This window comes from Typopeltis vanoorti, chromosome 20, assembly GCF_054136105.1.
Source record: "Typopeltis vanoorti isolate ZY-2024b chromosome 20, IOZ_Tvanoo_1.0, whole genome shotgun sequence".
In the NCBI taxonomy this organism is placed as follows: Eukaryota; Metazoa; Arthropoda; class Arachnida; order Uropygi; family Thelyphonidae; genus Typopeltis; species Typopeltis vanoorti.
In genome coordinates this window covers 102197471-102218054 of record NC_143568.1, presented here as the reverse complement: position 1 = coordinate 102218054, position 20584 = coordinate 102197471, and the positions used below count along the sequence as shown (strand labels likewise).

Here is a 20584-nt window from a genome sequence, read left to right as displayed (position 1 = left end):
AACGCCTTTGCAAAATCCAAAAAAATGACAGTATATGCCCTTCCTTCATCAACTGCTCTTATCACTTTATTATAAAAGACAATCATATTACTAAAGCAAGAGCGCCCCTTAACAAATCCATGTTAATTCTCACAGATAACATTAACCTCATCTACCCAACATTATATATAGTCCCTCACCAATTTCTCCAAGACCTTAATAACTACTGATGACACACAAACAGGCCTATAATTAGACACTTCTAGTCTGCTACTGCCCTTATGCAGTGTCAGTATCTTACCTTCTTTCCACTCTCTGGGTACCTTTCCTTCAGCCAGACTTTTATTGAAAAGCCAGGTCAAAGGAGCTGTCAGTTTTTTAGCACATTCTCTCAAAACCCGTGGTGAAATACCATCCAGTCCAACAGCTTTATTGGTATCCAGAGTATTCAGTATTTGGAACACACTCTCCTCTTGCACCTCTAAACCCTGATCCTGCCCTATCCCTCTAGTATTAAAATGTATCCACTTTCCAGCCAAAAGGCTGAAGGTTCAAAACCTGCCATGGACAGGGATGTTTGTGATTGTCTATGAAATACTAGTGGTGGTGGGCAGTAGATAGCATTGGTGTAAATGATGCGGTTTGCTGTAGTTGATGGATTGAGTGGTGGAGAGGGAGAGTTGTAGAGTAGGTGCCCTTCCTCGATGAGTCTTTGGACACCTTAGAGGTGTCACGTAATAATAATAACCATTCTGAAAAATCCTAGTGGAAAAAAAAACCTGCCATTATTATTATTATTCCTCCACTATTCCTATATGTATCTCATTGTGGTATGGAGGTGAATAAGCAGTGCAAGTGAGGCATACTGGAAATGCATACTTCAAGAAGGAGACCATACTAAGCAGGGTCAACTAAACACATGCACAGGATAGCAAGTTTCCAAATGCAGCATTCCATCAATATAGAAAAAAAAACAACAATGAATTTTTTTTTTTAAATCTTCAATACTGTAATTTTGTAAAGGTGATTATATTAAAATAACATGACTACATTATTATTATTATTATTATTATTATGTGACACCTCCAAGGACTCATCATGGGAGGGCACTCTACTCCACACATCTGTCTCCAGTACTACTTAATTCTCTTACTACACACAACTATCATCAATGCCATCTACTGGCCATCACCACCACTACCACCAACCTGTATTTTTGTTCTGAAATTGCATGTTTTCTGAAGGCCAATTTACCTGTATGCAGGATGAAAAACCTGCGTTTCCAGGGGGGGGGAACCCTGCTACTGCCATATGACATTGGCTAACTCACCTTCACTTTCTCTACATTAGTAGAGAAAGTTTTTATTTTATGAAATACAAATTTCCTGTTTATTTTTTCACATTTTGAAGTAAAAACAAAATACTAAAATCAATAAAAAAGGAAGGGTTAAAAAATTTTTCTTGGAGCCGCAAAAACCTAGAGCCAGTGTTGATCCTAGGGTAAGAACAACTATATCAATACACTTAGCTAATAGAATGCATTTTCTATTTGGCTTAGGCTACTAGTGGACATTAAACCAAAATGCTGAGAGAAACTCAACTTGGAAATACATGAATGGAGTAAGGAAAACACCTGGAATATAAGATCACTGACAGGAAAAGAAGAATTAACTGAAAAAAAAAAAAAAAACCTAAAAACTATAACACTAAAATGTTCACAGCATTAGAGATAAAATTTAAAAAAGTAAAGCAAGAAAGCAGCTGGCAATTATAATAATATATAGCAGAGTATAAAACTCTAATGCAGCTAATGGAATAAAGGTTGAAATACTAATATAACAAGCATAAGAATATAATTATATATCAACCAGAATACACACACACACGCACATGCACGCAGAGAGAGCGAGCGATTATTAGATTATGATGATTATCAGAAACAGATATTCTATGAAGATCTGCAAAATATAATGAAAATTCATAAAAAAATATATATATATAATAAGAGTTTTAGATTTAAATGTGAGCAACAACAATGATTTAAGGTGACCAGTGGGATACCACAGGATCTGTCCTTGGCCCATATTATGCAATCTTCACATTAATGACATTGGGAAGGATTTGACAGTAATATAATACAGCTATTTGCTGATGATACAAAAATAGGCATGCAGTACTTGTAGAATAATTTGAATAAGCTGGATTTGTGGGCATGTGAAAATGGCTATCAGTTTAATGTTAGTAAACGTAAATTCGTGCACTTTGGTGTAATGAGATATCCAATGTTATATTATGTTGGTGAGATTATGCTACAAGAAACGGATCAGATTAGAGATCTTGGAATGTTAGGAGATAGGAATTTGAAGTGCAAGAGCCATATAGCAAAGATTGCAGATTGCAAATACAATTCAGAGGATAATTGCAATGTGGAAATTAATCTTGACATGTAAGGACCAGGAAGTTATTTTGACTCTTTTCAGGTCCTGATATTACCTCACTTCGACTACTGTGAGCAGGTTTGGTCTTCTAGTTTCTGTGGTGATGTTGATACAGTGGAAGGAGTGCAAAGGAGAGTGTTAAAGATGATATCAGGATTACAGATTACGAAGACAGATTGAGAATTTGTGGACTGAAGACACTAGCAAACAAGAGAAGGAGGGATATATGATTTAGACTTTCAAACTTCTGAAATGATCATACAGGATACAGGATAGAAGGAATTTTCCTTTTTTATAAAGGGTGGAGAGAGGACAAGAGGACATCCATGAAAGTCTAAATTTTTCTTTCATAAAGTGGTACATGATTGGAATAGATTGAGTCTGGAGGTGATTGCAGGTAATGTGAATGAATTCAACAAAAAGTATGATAGCTGGTGCAGGTAATATGTGGCCTCTCTCAATGAGTTTCTGACTCCCTAGAAGCATCTCTTAATAATAACAACAACAATAATATATTGTGTGTGTATATATATATATATATATATATATATATATATATATATATATATATATATTGTTAACACACAGCAGAAAATGCTGAATACTTTAATTTATTTTATTTTATGAGTACTTTCATTTTTAATATGCAATCAAAATAATTTTCTTTAATTATTGTTATTATAATTATTATTAAGAGAGACCTCCAGGGAGTCAGAGACTCATCGAGGAAGGCCACATACTATGCACACCAGCTATCATGCTTATTCTTGAATTCATTCACACTGCTTGCACTCACAACATCCAATGGCGATCCATTCCAATCACGCACCACCCTCTGAGAGAAAAATCTAGCCCTCGCCCCCTTCTTAGGAGTCTTCATTCTCAGCTTCCAAGGATGCCCTCTCGCCCTTTCCTAACCATCCATAAATTGAAAAATTCCATCAAATGAAATCCTGTATGATCCTTTCAGAAGTTTGTAAGTCTCAATCATATCACCTCCCCCCTTTCTCCTGTTTGCTAGTATCTGCAGTCTACATATTCTCAATCTGGCTTCATAATCATATTCTCAATCTGTCTTCATAATCATATTCTCAATCTGTCTTCATAATCATATTCCACAATCCTGATATCATTTTTAACACTCTCCTTTGTACTCTCTCCAATATATCAGAATCACAACGGAAACCAGACCTGTGCACAATAGTCCAAGTGAGGTCTTATCAAGGCCTTGTAAAGAGGCAAAATAACATCCTTATCTTTGCATGTGAATGCTCACTTCAGCACTGCAATTATCTTTTGAGTTGTATTTGCAATCTTTGCCACATGGCCCCTGAACTTAAACTTCCTATCTATTAACACTCCAAGATCCCTAGTCTCATCAGTTTAATGATTGGACATTTTTTATTTTATACCTACAATTGTAAGTTACATATATATATATAACAACAAAATATGTATAATAATTCACATTTACACACACACACACACACACATAAAGGACAAAATGAAAGAATCATACATAGCTTAAATTATTATTATTATCCAGGCCTCCATGGAGTCAAAAGACTCATCATGGGAGGTCGTTTTTATTAGGAAATACAAAGTTTATCATACCACTCCTTGAATCTATTGACTGTTCCCACTCCAACCACTTTCTCAGGCAATGCATTCCAAGGTTCAACCAGCCTCCATGCAAAGAAACCACTCCTCACCCTCTTGTGCACAGTTACCTTTCGTAACTTCCAGGGATGGCCCTTTGTCATCGCTCTCTCCTGCCGTTCCACCAAGTGAAGGAACTCTCCAATGTCTACCCTGTAACTGCCTTTCAACAGTTTAAAAGTCTTGATCATATCACCTCTCCTTCTTCTGTTAACCAAACTCTGCAGTCCACATTCCCTCAGTTGATCCTCATAACTCATATTGTACAGTCCTGAAACTATTTTTGTTATCCGCCTCTGTACCCTTTCCACAGTCAATTTATCCCCTTCAAATCCTGGGGACCAAATCTGAGAACAATAGTCTAAGTGTGGTCTGATCAGGGCCTTATACAACAGAATGATAACTCTTTTATCTCTGCAGGCCAGTGTCCTTCTCAGTATCGCAGCAATCCTCTGAGTTACCCTCACCACCTTTGCAATATGCTCCCTGAATTTCAGTTTTCTATCAATCATCACCCCCAGATCTCTTGTGATAAAGCTAAAATGATAAAGCAAGATAATAAAAAAATAAAATTAAGTAACTGAAAGATGGTTATATAAGTAATATAAGTTAAGCCAACAGAATGGATGTTATTATAATAAGATTATGCATAGTGTGGCATTATAATCTCACTATCTTCAAAGCTAGAATTAGTTTATATATATATATAAAGTATGATTATATTTACTACTTATGTTTCAGCATGTGTTATTTTCTCTTTAATCGCCTAGGTAATCTTGTCTAGCCTTTCTTTAATGTGGGTGTGCTATGATAGTGTTGGAATGAATATTCCAACTCATCACTGGATTATTATGAGTTACTGTAACATCTTGTTGCATCCAGAGTTGTGGTCAGGTGCATTATGCAGCTCCAGTTATTATTGTTGTTAAAAGAGGTGCAGCAGGGTTGTATACTGTCATCCTATCTTTTTAATATTTATAGTGAATATAGTATGAGAATGGCTAACTTGGATAAAAACCTAGCAAGAATTAAGATTAGTCGCAGTAAAATAATTTAAGATATGCTGATGATACAACCCTCATAGAAGAAATAAAGGAAGATCTGGAGCAGCTGATTCTATTGGTTAAGAAGGAAAGTAACAAAGCTGGGCTTAATTTAAATACCAGCAAAACAAGCATGATGGCTTCTGGCAATTTAGATGAATTTATGATTGAGAAAGATAAAACAGAGATTGTTGAAAGTTATGATTTACTTGGGTCTGAAATAAGAAATGATGATAAATTTGAAAATAAATTAAAAGAAGGATAGCCATGGGAGAAAAAGCAAATCTAAACCTGATAAAAATTATATTGTCAGGTATAGATTTGCTTAGAATCTAAGTAAAATTATATGCTTAGAATTTTATGTATATTCAATAAAGAGTGGAGTAAAGTAAGTATTAGGTACCATCTCACCACTGCACTATTATGAGTTATTTGGAGCATCTTGATGCATCTAGGGTTGTGGTAGGCTGCATTATGAAGCGTACCACAGTTTTATATGTTTCTAAATTCAACAGATAAGTGTCTGCAGTGTTAGCATAGACTGTTATTCCAATTGTTAGTATGCCATGATGGATAATTTTCTCAGTGTTGACTTGTATCATATCTTTTCCTTGGCACAAATTGGGTAATAATAATGCAACATTTCTTATGAATGTATTCAACCTGCTTAGTTCATTTCAAGAGGCAGTCTAAGAAGAAAAAGAATTAAATTATACTTACTATAAATTATATATGAGGTTGCTTAAGGATCAAAGCCAAATAACTGGCAGAAGATCCCATATCACCTTTTTGGAATGCAGATAACAGACTGGGGCTTCTGACCTAATGTCCAATTCTCAACTTCACGTGTGCACCTCGTAAGTAGGTATCTACTGGACACTGAATGAATGAGGAAAGCCTAGTAATTTGGATTTAGCTGACCAAATTGTACTTTCTATTGCCTTAAACCACAAATGCATATGATTATACATCATGATCAGATTTCATGCCAGAAGGGGCATCATTAAACAAGGCCCCTGCTATTTTTTGCCAGGGAACCAGGGTGAATGGTGAAAAGTCAGATACTGGAACACGCTCTAACTCAACATCTAGAAGAAGGAGAATAAACCAATCATCAGACAAACTGAAGATAGGAACCATCAATATAAGGAGTAATAATGGAAAGAAAATGAAACTTGCAGAAGAAATGGAAAAGTACTATGTGGACATAATTGGTATTATTGAGACAAAGAAGACAAAAACAGGTGAGATCTTACTAAATAATAATAGGATATTATTTTGGGGCAATAATGATCAAGGAAAGGAAGGGAGAGCAAAAGCATTCAGCACCAAACATGAAGATAAACTTCTTGATTAGAAAGCAGTTTCAAGTAGAGTTATACAAACAAACTTCAAAATGGGGAAATGGACAGTGAAATTTATTTGTGCCTATGGTTCCACAGAAGGTTCTTCTAAGTAAGAATTGGAGGAATTTTTTGAGTCATTAGAACAGGCAGCTGGCATAAAGAAAATGGATAAAGTGGTCCTTGATGGAGATCTGAATGGCAGAGTAGTAAATGAATCCCAGCAGGCATATAGGAACGTTTTGGGAAAATTTGGAGAAAAAATCAAAGTTAATAATAATAGTAAGTATTTGCTGGACTTCTACTCAGGACACAGACTAGTCATCACTAACACTATGTTTCAACATAAAGATGTGCACAAGTCAACATGGAGAGAATACACAAGAAATAAATACCTCATCGACCATGTCATTGTTAATAGTGATATCACCATGCTGGTTCAGGATATAAGACTGTACAAAGTATCTGAATTTGGAATCTGCATAGTACTAAGTACCATTACTTAGTACTAAGCAGGATAAAAATGGATACCAGACTGAAAACAACAGTATGTCAGAAAGTTTTAAAGTGAATTAAAGTTGAGCAACTTTTACAGGTAAATTGTAGAATCGACTATACAAATATCATTGAAGAAAAACGTGAAGTCAGAAATGAATTGACCAGAAATGCTTAAGTATGGAGATATAAAAGTCTTACAGTGGCTGCACTGCATAGTTCAGAATGCTTGGACAGAGGGACGAATTCCAGATGATTGGAATAGAACTCTCATAGTATGCATATATAAAAAGGGAAATAGAACTGAATGCATTCCTGGTAAGATTTATGCAAGTATACTTGAGAAATGGTTAAGAAGGATTGTGGAAGGAAAGCTTGGTGAAGAACAAGCTGGATTCAAGCCAAATAGAGGCTGTCAGGATCAGATTTTCACATTATGACAAATAGTTGAGAACTCATGGGAATATATGCCGGCAAAGGTTGGTCAATCGGTAGAGCCTCTGCTACTAATGGCTCAGTTAAGTAAGTTTGAGTGCGGTTAGTAGTTGGAAGGGGGCCAATCGTTCGATGCTGTTGGCACACTCTCCCTTGATGAGTCTTTGGACTCCCTGGAGGTGTCAAATAATAATAATAATAATAATAACAAAGATCTGTATTTATGTTTTGTAGGTGTGGAAAAGGCATATGGACAAGGTGCCTAGAGAGAAGCTACTCAATATGTTACAGTTATATGGTGTCAATGGGACATTATATTGAGCAATACTAGTCTATATTTGAGTTGTAAATCAGCAGTTAGAATTGAAAGATGTACAGCAAGATAGTTTTATGTTAAATCTAGTGTCAGACAAGGATGTACATTATCCCCTCTGTTATTTCTTATCTAATATATCACATTATGAAGGAAAGGGGCATTAAATCTGATATCAAAATTGAAGATATAAATTTCAGCTCTTTACTTTATGCAGATGTTGTGATACTTCTAAATAAATCCAGTACAAGTCTACAAGAATCTGTGACTAAATTGAATAACTGTTGTAAGAGATTTGGTATGAAGGTCAGCAGTAACAAGTCAAATGCAATGAATATAGGCAGAAGCATTGAAAATATCAACTGCATTGTGAATGGAGAACCTGTAAGACAAGTAGAACATTTCAGCTACTTAGGTACAATTTTTAGTCAAGATGGTAAATTAAATATGGAAATAGACAACAGAATCAATAAAGCTGGTGTGTAGGAAGTCAATTGAATAAATTTATATGGAAAAAGAGAGAAATTAGTCAAAACACTAAATTAGCTGTAAGACAATGTTCTAACCAATTTTAACTTATGGATCTGAGAGCTGGGTTAGAAATAAAACACTTGACCAAGGACTAGAGACCACAGATATGAGAGTCCTGAGAAAGATTAGAGGCATGAACAGATGGCATTAGTGGCAATATCATATTAAAAACGAGGAAAGAACTTAACGTTGTTAGCATGCAGGAATGTATTAGCAGAGCTAATCTCGGGTGGTATCACTTAAATAGAATGGAAAAGGAAAGATTAGCTAAAGAAGTGTTCTCTGCCAGGTTGGCAGGAAAAAGACCCAGAGGAAGACCAAGATATAGATGGATTGATACAGTAAAAATTGTCTTAGAAGACAGAAATATAAGATCTGATAATGTTGGAGTCTTGGCAGGTAACAGATTGATTTGGAGGAAAATTGTAGATAGGAAGTTAGTAATGATGTAATTTTTCATGTAGTACTATCATATCCTGTACTCCTTGAGGATACATATCAGGAATTTGATGATGATGATCAGTACTGTCAACAGGGTGTAGCATAGTCTCAGGGCACGGCTTAATAAGAGCGTTTGTTCAGCCACATTGCAATAGGTGCCATAGCAAGTGCGGAAAGAAGTTTTTCAAGCTTAAATTAATGAAAAATTAATTGCAAACAGCAATGACCTAAGAAAGATTGGTTGGTCTAGCAACTACATGGTGTTCCAAAGAGAATGTCCCGATTTTCGTTGAAATTTCATGAAAATCGGGACATTCTCTTTGAAACACCCTGTATATCGATAGAGACGGACATAGCTTATAATTTAAATTTAGATGAGTTTATAAGCAGTTTTATTGTGCGATAACTGTACAGCAAACATTTAATTAATATTATTATGTAATCATTTTGCATTAATGTTTCTCTTGTAATAAAAACAAAATAATAATTGGAAATTTTCTTATATTTTTGTCTTATAATCCATCAGGGGCGATATTTACTTGCTTTCCTCAGGACGCAATGTAATCTAGCGACAGCTCTGATGATGATGATGTAAAAATGAAGCCAATCAAAAACAAGAACCAAACCTTGGAGTTTCAGTGGCAAACTCTAAAGAAGACATTTATTGATTCAGCTAGGGGAGGAGGATATGTGATGAAATTGTATGCAAGGATAGAAAAATAAGAACACCAAGGTGGACACAAGACATTAAAGAAGCAGTACTGGAAAAGAAGAAAGCACCCCCAAAAGTTTCTAGCAAATAAGTTTGCAGATGCCCTAAAAGAGTACAGAGAAAAAATTTAAGAGAGCAAAGTTATGTGTAAAAGTAGCTAAACAAAAGTCATTAGAAGACTTTGGTAAGAGTATGGAAAATAAATATCAGGAAGGTAACAAAATGTTCTGGTGACTATTGATGATAAAACTTAGAAATGGAGAAAGAGTACAACTTTTACAGGTATATTGTAGAATCGACTATACAAACATCATTGAAGAAAAAATTAAACAAATTAAAAACAAGAACCAAACCTGGATTCTCAGTGGTGAACTGTAAGGAATCAAAGATGATAAAGGTGACATGAAAATTGAATATAAGGATATCATAGATATCTGGAAATAATTACTTTGCAAGACTGTTAAATGAACCAAGAAGTGACAGAATGTACTAGAATTTTTTCAAGAAGAATGCAAAGAGGAGTATATATCAATACTTGAGATAGAAAAAGTCATCAAAAAATTGAAATGTAGAAAGGAAGCTGGAGTAAGAGTAGATGAAATTTGACCAGAAATGCTTAAATATGAAGGTATAAAAGTTTTGTGGTGGCTACACAGCATAATTTAGAAGGCCTGGTCAGAAAGTTGAATTCCCAATGACTGAAGTAGAGCTCTCATGGTACCCATCTATGAAAAATGTGAGAATTAAAGAGGAATTTTTCTACTAAGTGTTCCAGGTAAATAAAGGACTTCAAGACAAATAGAGGATGTCAAAATAATTAAATAATTAAACTATGAAAATCTGAAATTAACACAAATTATGAGAACATGACAAGAATATGTACTTAAGTTTTGCAGATCTGGAAAAGGCATATGACAAAGTACCAGAGAAAAGCTTTTAAAAACACTTCAATTGTATGGGGAATTGAAGATTATAGAAAACAGTACATAGTCTATATTTAAGTTGTAAGTCAGCAGTTAGAATTGAAGAAAATACAGGAAGAAGGTTTGATGTAAAATCAGGGGTAAGACAAGAATGCACTTTATCTCCGCTTCTGTTCATCATATTTATGGATCACATTATAAAAGAAAGTGGTATTCAACCTGATTATCAAAACTGAAGATGTCAACTTAGCTCTTTGCTTTATTATTATTATTTGATAGCTCCAGGGAGTCCATAGACTCATCAAGCGAAGGCAACTGTTCTACAACTCTCTCTCCACCACTCAATCCACCAACTATAACTACTCACAACTACACCAATGCCATCTAACACCGACCACCACCGCCACTAGTTTTTCCACAGACAATCACAAACATCCATGCCTATGGCGGGATTCGAACCCGCAGCCTTTTGGCTGGAAAGAGGATACGCTAACCACTTGGCCAGCCAGGCCAGCTTTTTCTTTTCATGCAGATGATGTACTCCTAAACATATCTAGTGCAAGTTTCCAGGATTCTCTAACTAGATTAAATAACAGCTGTAACAAATTTGGCATGAAAATTAGATAAAAAGATCAAAACTATGAAAATAGGCAGGAGCATAGAAAACTTCAGCAGTATTCTGAATGGAAATCCTATAGAACAAGCAAAATATTGCAGCTACTTAGGCACAGTTTTTAGCAGGTTAAATCTGGAAATAGACAACAGAATAAGCAAAGCTGGTAAGGTGGGTAGCCAGCTGAATTGGGTTAGAAATAAAGCACCTGATTAAAGACTAGAGACCATAGATAATGAGGGTTCTATGAAAAATTATTGGAGTGAACTGATGGCATCAATAGAATCATATTAAAAAAGAAGATATTAGAAAGGAACTTGACATTATTAGCATTCAAGAATGCATCTGCAGAGCTAATCTAAGGTGATATGGCCACTTAAATAGAATGTGTGAGGAAGGTTAACAAAACAGTGTTTGATGCCAAGATGGCAGGAAAGAGACCCAGAGTGAGACCAAAGTCTAGGTGGATCAATTAAGTCAGAAGTGCCTTAGAAGGATGAGATGTTAGATATTGACAATATTGAAGTGCTCACAAGTAAAAGACTAATTTGGAGAAATGTGGATAGGAGATTAATAATAATGTAAACTTAATCATGTCATAGTAACTTGAATACCCCTTGAGGATACATATCAGGAAATTAATGATGATGATAAATTATATACAATTAAATGGACTATATATCAATTACATATACAATTAACTACATATACAGTATATACAATTACATATATACTTATACAATTAAACTACATATACAATTAAATGGAGATCGTGTTTGGTTAGTCAGCATGTTCTTTGTGTTACAGTGTACACAGGTCAGATGGACAACTTCTATGATCTTAGTTGGAGCCGTGAGCTGCTTGATTGTTGGGCTGAACAAGATGATGATTGGAATTTGACAACAATCCTGGAAAATAATCAGGAAATTGAAGTTTTTGTCCCTACTGCATCCAGAGGTGCAGCATGTTTATGTCCTTACAAATTGGAAATATTTTAATTACAATCATTGTAAAGGACCTGATGCATGGTGAGCAGAGCAAGTGTGCCGAGCACAAGTTGAATACAAGTGAATTGAGGGCAAGGGGATGAAGAAAAAGTTGGTGTAAAATAAAGCACAAATGTGTTGATAAGATCAATGCATCTGCTCTAATGAAAGCTCATACAGTAGCAGAAAAAAACAAACAACAAGTAAAAAAACGAATTAACCGATATGTATGTGCGTGTGCTAATATAGTACATAGTCCAAACAGAGACATGGGATGGAAAGTCCAAATAATTACTGATCATCTGAAAAGTATAAATTTTATATATCACTTGAGAATGATTTTTTGTAAATATATGAAGAGGATATCTTAGCAAAATGTGCAAAAAGAACTAACAAAAGTCATCTTACTTTGTATGGATATAATAGATCCTGGTAAAAAGTTTTTATTTTCAAATTTTATTTATTTATTTTTTAATGTGACTCCCACCTACAAAAAGTTGTAAAGCATGGGTGAGCTATTTAGATGAGGTGTTTACTCACTTTAAAATGCAGTTTTCATGTTTAAATAGCATTCATGAAATTACTGAGGGGGGAGAGGTGCAAAAACTGAATCATGAAGTAAATGTCACATTGATTACCTGTCTGCATTTGTTATCTTTATCCTTTCTAGGATGTACCCTTGGTGGGTAGTACAACATGCTATTTTAGCCTTCTTATTCTTAATGTGCTTTTATGCTTTGGATGGATTAAGGATTATAATTATTCTTTATATATATATATATATTTTGTATTTATTTTTTACATGGCCTAGAAACTCTGTTCTAGAGATCAAACAGAATTTTTGAGCCACTTCAGGTCTCCAGTAAGCAAGAAAACTGTGTCATATTAGACAATGAAATCTCCTGACTGAAAGCCATCATAGACATCCATGGCTAGATTTGAACCTGTGACCTGTTGGTTGGAGAGCAGATATATTAATCACTGGGCCAACCAGGCCAGCTAATTATCAAGGTTGATTTGATCGTTCCTCATATAAGCATACGGAACATTTCTGAAAAATCTTGATTCACTTGTTATGATTTTTCATGTTCTATTGTTGCATTGGCATTAATGTAGATGATGATGATGATGGTAGTCGCAGTTCATTATTGTTGATGGATTTGAGTGGTGGAGACAGAGTTGTGAAGTAGATGCCCTCCCTCGATGAGTCTTTGGACTCCTTGGAGGTGTCACATAATAATAATAATAATATAATTTGGTGTCTTTAATTTTCTTTCATGCTATTCTATATTTTAAAAAAGAGAAAAAAAGAAAAAATCTGATTTTTTTTTTCTTTTAGTGTTGCATGGTGATCGGAATTCATTTTAGAAATTATGGACTTTACAACCATGTTATAACTCTTTTAATTTCCCGACGTTTTGATCTTCATATTAAGATCATCATCTGGAGCATATACAAATATACAGGACAAGCTGAGTTATATTACATATAGTAAGCTAGAGAAACAATGATCTGATCACAGGTTATTCTACTAGTATGACCTCTAGTGAAAAAAAAAAAATTTTAATTATTTAGAAATTACATCAAGCTAAATTCTATTTATGATAACATGAATAAACATTCTTTCTTACAGATAGTTTTCTTTCAGTAACAATGATGTCCTATTTTTAGCATTACAATTGTTATTTTTGATTTAGGATCCTGCATTATCTATAGTCCTGTTTATAGTTACTCTTAGAGAGGAAGGTTCCGTTGGCTGAATATGTGCCTTCCATATGTTTGGGATTTTTAGACTATCATCACTGTTCAGATTGGGATGGTTGATAATAATCTCACAGGTTTCCTTAAATTTGCATTCATGCAATGTTTTGGTGTGATGTAGACAACTAGTGCTTTTCCAGTCAATTCTGTGTAAAATGTTCAAGGGCATGATCAGAAAGGCCAGCTTCACCATAATGCTTATATTTAATGTGTCGTTTATGTTCTTTTTGTCTGAGAGGAATTGTGCGTCCTGTTTCTCCTATATATATGGTATATTACAGGTGCAATAAATATGGTACACTCCAGGGTGGGCCAGCCTGTGATAGAATAACCTGTGGTCAAATCATTGTTTCTCTAGCTTACTGTATGTAATATAACTCAGCTTGTCCTGTATATTTGTATATGCTCCAGATGATGATCTTAATATGAAGATCGAAACATCGGGAAATTAAAAGAGTTATTTATAGCATGGTTGTCAAGTCCATAATTTCTAAAATGAATTCCAGATTTTTTCTTTTTTTCACCTTTGTATATTACCTTTGTATCTTGAATCCTGGAAATTCAACATAATTTTTAATCAGAACCGTAAAACCTTTTGTTTGTGAGAAGAGAGGTTTATGATTTTTCCTGTAAATAAAAATACTATTTCAGTCTGTTATTCAAATAACTAAAAGAGTAATTTAAAAAACACTTTGCACTCATATTTTCAAAACAATTACAGTCATTTGAAATTATTAAAGGCCATGTGCTTCAGATGAAATGTTCATATTTCTTAACTAAACAAGGCAAATTAATATCCATGCTATGAATATTATTTTCTGTTATTAAAATATTTTGTCTGTTATTAAAAAAAAAAAGTCTTATAAACTCAAGAGGTAATAGAAGTAGTATACAGAGGCTAATGATCACACATCGACTGCCTATAGTATCCCATAATGCAAAGCACATATCCTTACAGACATGTATAATGCTGTCCATTACAGGAAGGACCACTATCCAGACTGGTTTCACTAGATAAATGAAGGTAAGTCTCCAAAAACTCAGGTGATCCCCCAGTTCACTCCAAACTCAGCAAGTGGCCCAAAGGATCATTTTACTCAGTGGAGGTCCCACTCAGAAACAGGCCCAATGAAGAGGAACCCTTAGCAGGCTCCACTCAGAGACAGGCAACTAAAAAAACTAAGGCAACTGATGTGAAGTCATTAGTCTCTATATACAAGTTGTTTTGTCATGAAGTTATTTCATGCACAAACATTGTTTGCTTTTCCTTGGATAAAGGATGAAACTAATATTATTATATCTTGGCATCTTTAATTTATAATATAACCAAGTGGAAAAACTTTCAACTTATAGGCATAAAGCTAACCAACTTATTCTCAAATTGAGGTTACAAAATCCAAGGATAGATGTTTTAATATAGGTATGTAAGTTGACATACTTAGAAAAATTAAGGATGGAAACTTAAACTTACATGAAATAAATTTATTAGCTGCAAAATTTTGACCTACTATCAGAGGCATCCTTACTACATTGATAATGGATCACAATATAAAATTATAATTAAAAAATTACTTTCAAAAAGCACCATTATAGCATTAATAGGACAACATATTGTCAGTAAAATTCCCAATTATTTAAAAAAAAAATGACAGTCCTATAATAATCAGGTACAGGTAACCCTCATATGACGCAGTACTTAGACAATGCGGTCTACAAATTGTAGCAACCCTTGTTCAACACGGTACTTATACAACGCAGTTTCGATAAAATCACGGTATACAAATTGTAGTAACCCTTTATCTTTTCATATATTTTTCACCCCGCGACTTAAAATTCAAATTTTATCTTTGTTAAATTTGTGTCTGCCCATATCCTGCATGTAGTAATAAGTAGCAATAAGTAATAAGCAATAAGTAATAAGCAATAAGTAATAAGTAGCACATGCGTGCTAAAGGGAAAATATCCTTTAGCACGCATGTACACCAATTGTTTACCGTATATTGGGGGTGATAGTGGATAAGGATCTAAAATTTAGGGGACACATTGCCAAAATTGTGAAGACAACACAAAGCTTCTGGGAATAATGTGGAGGACACTGATGTGTAGAAGTAGGGAGATTCTTGTTCTGTTTTATAAGGTTTTGATTAGGCCACACATGGACTATTGTGCCCACATTTGGTCACTGGATTTTCAGAAGGATGAAGAGATGTTGGAAAGGGTCTAAAGGTGACTGACTAAGGTAATTTCTGACCTCTGGAATGTTGAGTATGAGGAAAGATTGAGAAGATGTAATTTGCAGAGTCTGGTGGAGAGGAGGAAGAGGGGAGATATGATAGAGACCTACAAGTTGGTAAGGGGTTGTTATAAGATCAATGGTGGAGAAGTTCTACAGAGAATAGTGGGAGATCAGGGGAGAACCAGAGGTCATCCCTGGAAACTGTATAAAGAAGGTGTGAGTAGGGGAGTGAGAGGCAGGTTTGTTTCATGCAGAGTTGTGAATGATTGGAATGCCTTGCCTGAGAGTGTGGTGTCTGCAAGGAGTTTGAGTGTGTTTAAGGCTCAGTATGATGAGATGTGTATGTGATAAAAGGACCTCCCAGATGAGTCTTTGACTCCATGAGGTCTTGGGGTAATAATAATAATAATAATAAAAAAGTGTTTATTGTTGAAAATTGTCTTCGTTTTCTGCCAGGAAAGCGCATTAAAAATCATAAGCGTGTTAATCTCAAGCTGAGCACTTTATTTTCTGGTGAGTTACATACAATATGTAATTCTTTTTTTTTATATAAAAAATTTATTTTTATAGTAATGGCCACAAATTGCAACGAAAGGAAAAAACCAACATTGAAAAGAAAATTAATTTCTCTCGAAGAAAAAAATTAAAATCTTGGATCGGTTGAAAAATGGAGAAAAACCAGTTGTTGCATTGACTTTGAATTTAAATGAATCAACAATTCGAACAATCAAACAAAATGAACATAAAATCTGAGAAAGTGTTTATTGCTGGATCAACGATAAGTGCCAAGCACGTTGCTCATGTATGCAATATTCTAATGGAAAAAATAGAGAAATCTCTAATGATTTGGATAGAAGATTGCCCTCAAAAGAAAATTCCTTTGGATGGAAATCTTATTAAAGAAAAAGCTCTCAAAGTTTATAAACAATTATAGTGCAGACCAGGTGTTCAATGCGGATGAATCTGGGTTATATTGGAAAAAAAATGTAAAAACGCACCTATATTTCGAAAAATGGAAGATCAGCTCCTGGATTCAAAGTTTCCAAAGATAGAATTACTCTGCTGTTTTGTAGTAATGCAGTCAGGTGATTACATGATGAAACAATGTTTATTAACCTATCCTCAAATCCTCGTGCTATGAAAGATTAAAACACGCACTTTATTTTATTTCGCCTAAAACATTATTCATTATGTGCAATGAAGTTTACGTACAATTTGTAATTTTTATAATTTTATACTCTATATTTGTTTCATAGTTTATATATTTTCTTAACTTACATGAATTACTTGAATTAAATTAAAAAATATTTTTGTTGGATATATCATTGTTGTTTATATAATTAAAAAAAAAACGATTTCGGAACATAACCCTACTTTTTCTATGTGATCTGAGTCTCGCATAATGCGATTTATATAACGCAGCATTTCTGCGGAACCTAACATCCGTGTTATACGAGTGTTACCTGTATTCGTATAAAACTGATGTAACAACATTTCCCATAAAAGGAATAACTGAAGGCCATCAGATCTGTTTAAGTTTGGTGGGTGCAGAAAGGTTTCACAACTGTCTTTATATAAGTGCTCTATAAGGAATCTATTTCTATGTAAAAGCTTAGTTTTCTTCCAAAAACAAAAACTTTGTATTTAGTTCAGATAGCATGTTCTGCTTGGCCAGATTGTTTCTGTTCACAGTACTGGATGCAAGATTTATGTTCTTCATGACGGATGGCTGCAGATCTGCCAGACTGTTCATTGTAAGTTAATGTAAGTGGAGTATAGTATCTGGTACACTCCTGGAATGTTGAGTAGAGAAAGCTTGTCTTTAATTGAATAAAGGAAAGTAGAAATCTTTCTGACAGAATGAAAGGATACTAAAATAAGAGATTTTAGAACTTTAGCTATGCATTCAGAAATCCTTTTAATATAAGAGAGTGGAATCTGAGTGATATCTTCATGAGATCTAGAGACTGGCTGTCAAAAGTTGTTAAAGGCCTTCTTAATAAAAAGTTCATTAAAGCCATTTTTCATAAAAGCAGATTTGATATAATTCATTTCTTGTAGTAAAAGGTGTTCAGTGGAACAAAATGAGCACTATATAACAGGGTTTTAATACATCCAGTATTTTGACTAGGAAGATGAAGAATTAGCATATATATATATATAACAATCAGTATGAGTTTCTTTTCTAAAAACAGAAAATTGTAAACTACCATCTGGTTGATGAAGAATTCAAATATCTGAAATAGGTAGTTAACTTTTCCCCTTTTTCTAAAGTAAACTGAATTCTTGGACGAATCATATTCATTTTTGATATGAATAGTTTTAAATCTGATGATGAACCTTTTCATATTGCAAATATATCATCTACATATCTGTAACATATTATAGGTTTAGGAGAAAAGTTTTTAAGGAGATGATCTTCAACATGCTTAATGTGGCAATTTGCAAGGCTAGGAGAGATAGGAACCACCCATGGCTGTTTCTTCAACTTGTTGGCATAATTTGTCTTGTACACTAAAAGAACCAGAATGGATTACAAAAGCAAAATGTTTGATGATATCAGGAGGAAAATGTTGTATAAGTAAATTAATAGTATCTGCCCAGGGAATATTATTGGAATATTGCAATATCCTTTCTTCCTCTCAGTTTTCTACCTTCTTTCTTCATCTAAAGACAAACTTTTCTCCACTCAGCATTCCAGGTGTCTACTGGATCTACAAGATTCCACATGCGTGTGGTGTGTCTTACTTTGGGGTCTGGTAGATCTGCAGTCATTTGTCATGAAGAACATAAATCATGAACAGGAACAGTCTGGCAAAGAAGAACATGCTATCATGACTAAACATAGTTCTTTTGGAAGAAAACTGAGCTTTTACGTAGAAGTGGATTCCTTATTGAGTGCTTATATAAAGAGAGTTGCAAGACCTTTCTACACTGACCAAATTTAAACAGATCTGATGGCCTTCAATTATCCCTTTCATGGGAAATGTTTATTATATCATTTTATGCAAATTCCTGATTATTACATTATTGTATTTTTTTTTAAATCATTGGGAATTTTACTGACCATCTGTTGTCCTATTAATGCTATAGTGGTGCTTTTTGAAAATGATTCTTTAATTGTAATTTTATATTGTATTCCATTATCAGTGTACTGAGAATGCCTATGATATGTAGTTGAAAATTTTACAGCTGATAAATTTATTTCATGTAAGTTTAAGTTTCCATCCTTAACTTTTATACATCTAAGGATACTTGGAAGGTCATGGGCATTTAAGCACCTGTTAGAGTCACTGATGATGATGAATACAGATTTTGCAAATTTCAACCCACAGCTGATTTTCTAGCCTTCACTACCCACGTTTGGACTCGAGCTGTGGAATAACAAACCAACATAGTTGCTCCTCGACATTTCTAAGGCAGTGGATCAGGTATGGCACAGAAGCCTGCTCAGCAAGGTACCATTCTATGAGCAGCCTTCTACTCTTTGCAAATGGATTACTGTCTTTCTCCCTGATTACTCACTACATAACACAAATGACCTATGCTCACTGACAACCCTATTCATACTTTTGCCACTGTCGGCCTGGTTGGCCGAGTGGTTAGCGTCTCCGCTCTCCAGCCAAAAGGCTGTAGGTTTGAATCCCACCGTGGGCATGGATGTTTGTGATTGTCTGTGAAAATAGTAATGGTGGTGGTGGTGGTTGGTGGTAGATGGCGTTGGAGAGTTGTAGTGCCCTCCCTTGATGAGTCTTTGGACTCTCTGGAAGTGTCAGATAATAAAATAATAATAATAATTACTCTTTTTTGTTTGATAAACTACAATCATTAGAAGCTTCAAGATTATCTATAACCAATGCTCTAAACTCTGATCTCCCTGCTATTCTTCAATGGGACAGAGGATCTGTATTCTTCAGTGCTATCTAAAGACAGTTCCTGTCTAATTTCCTTGGGCTTATCTGCATCTCCAGCCTTTCCTGGAGTTATAGGATAACCAAACACATCTCAGTTATATCTTCTGCAGCCATCAAAAAATTCTGTGTATGTTTCTTCTCAAGCCACTATTTTCACCTATACAACCGCTAATACTATAAATCCCAAATCTGATTCACAATGGAATACTGCTCACATATTTCAGGTGGCAGGCCCCAAGCCTCTTTAAAACTTTTGATGCAATGCTATTCAGAACATGGAAATCCAATTAAGTGATACTCCCAATACCCCCCCCCCCATACTCCAACCCTCTCTCATAGATGTTCAGTTTCTGCCTTATACTTTCATGGACAATATTCTGCTGAAGTGGACACTATCATTCCCCCACTTTCTTCTGGAAATGTAAGAGCAGCTGCTGATTGACATCCATTTACTATTCACCTCCAAACCAACCTTCACTTTATCCTCTTTCATTACATCTATCTCTATTCTTTTGAACCACCTCTCTCACTCTGTCTTCCCCATAGACTACAACCATCAGCTATTTTCATAAAAGCATGTCAACATATTTCTTATTTCTTCTTACCCCTCTTGCCCATATAAATCACTAAAGTGTTATAGGTGTTGTGACATTCTTTTGTGGCTAAGATATATACTAATCTAGCCATAAATACTGTTACAACTTGGACAGTGCATAAACTTTTAATCTATCAGTAAATTATTTACTGATAGATTAAATTATT

General features: G+C 34.6%; 1 protein-coding gene across 2 annotated transcripts in view; it reads right to left on the bottom strand.

Annotated features, from left to right (window-relative positions):
• Positions 1-20584, bottom strand: part of LOC150095727 (P2X purinoceptor 4-like) — a 196231-nt gene that overhangs the window by 70532 nt on the left and 105115 nt on the right. For both annotated transcript variants that reach the window (XM_090410186.1, XM_090410185.1), the window contains exon 6: positions 14210-14299. In XM_090410186.1, coding sequence (XP_090266312.1) covers positions 14210-14299 — 90 coding nt within the window. The remainder of the gene's footprint in view (positions 1-14209; positions 14300-20584) is intronic.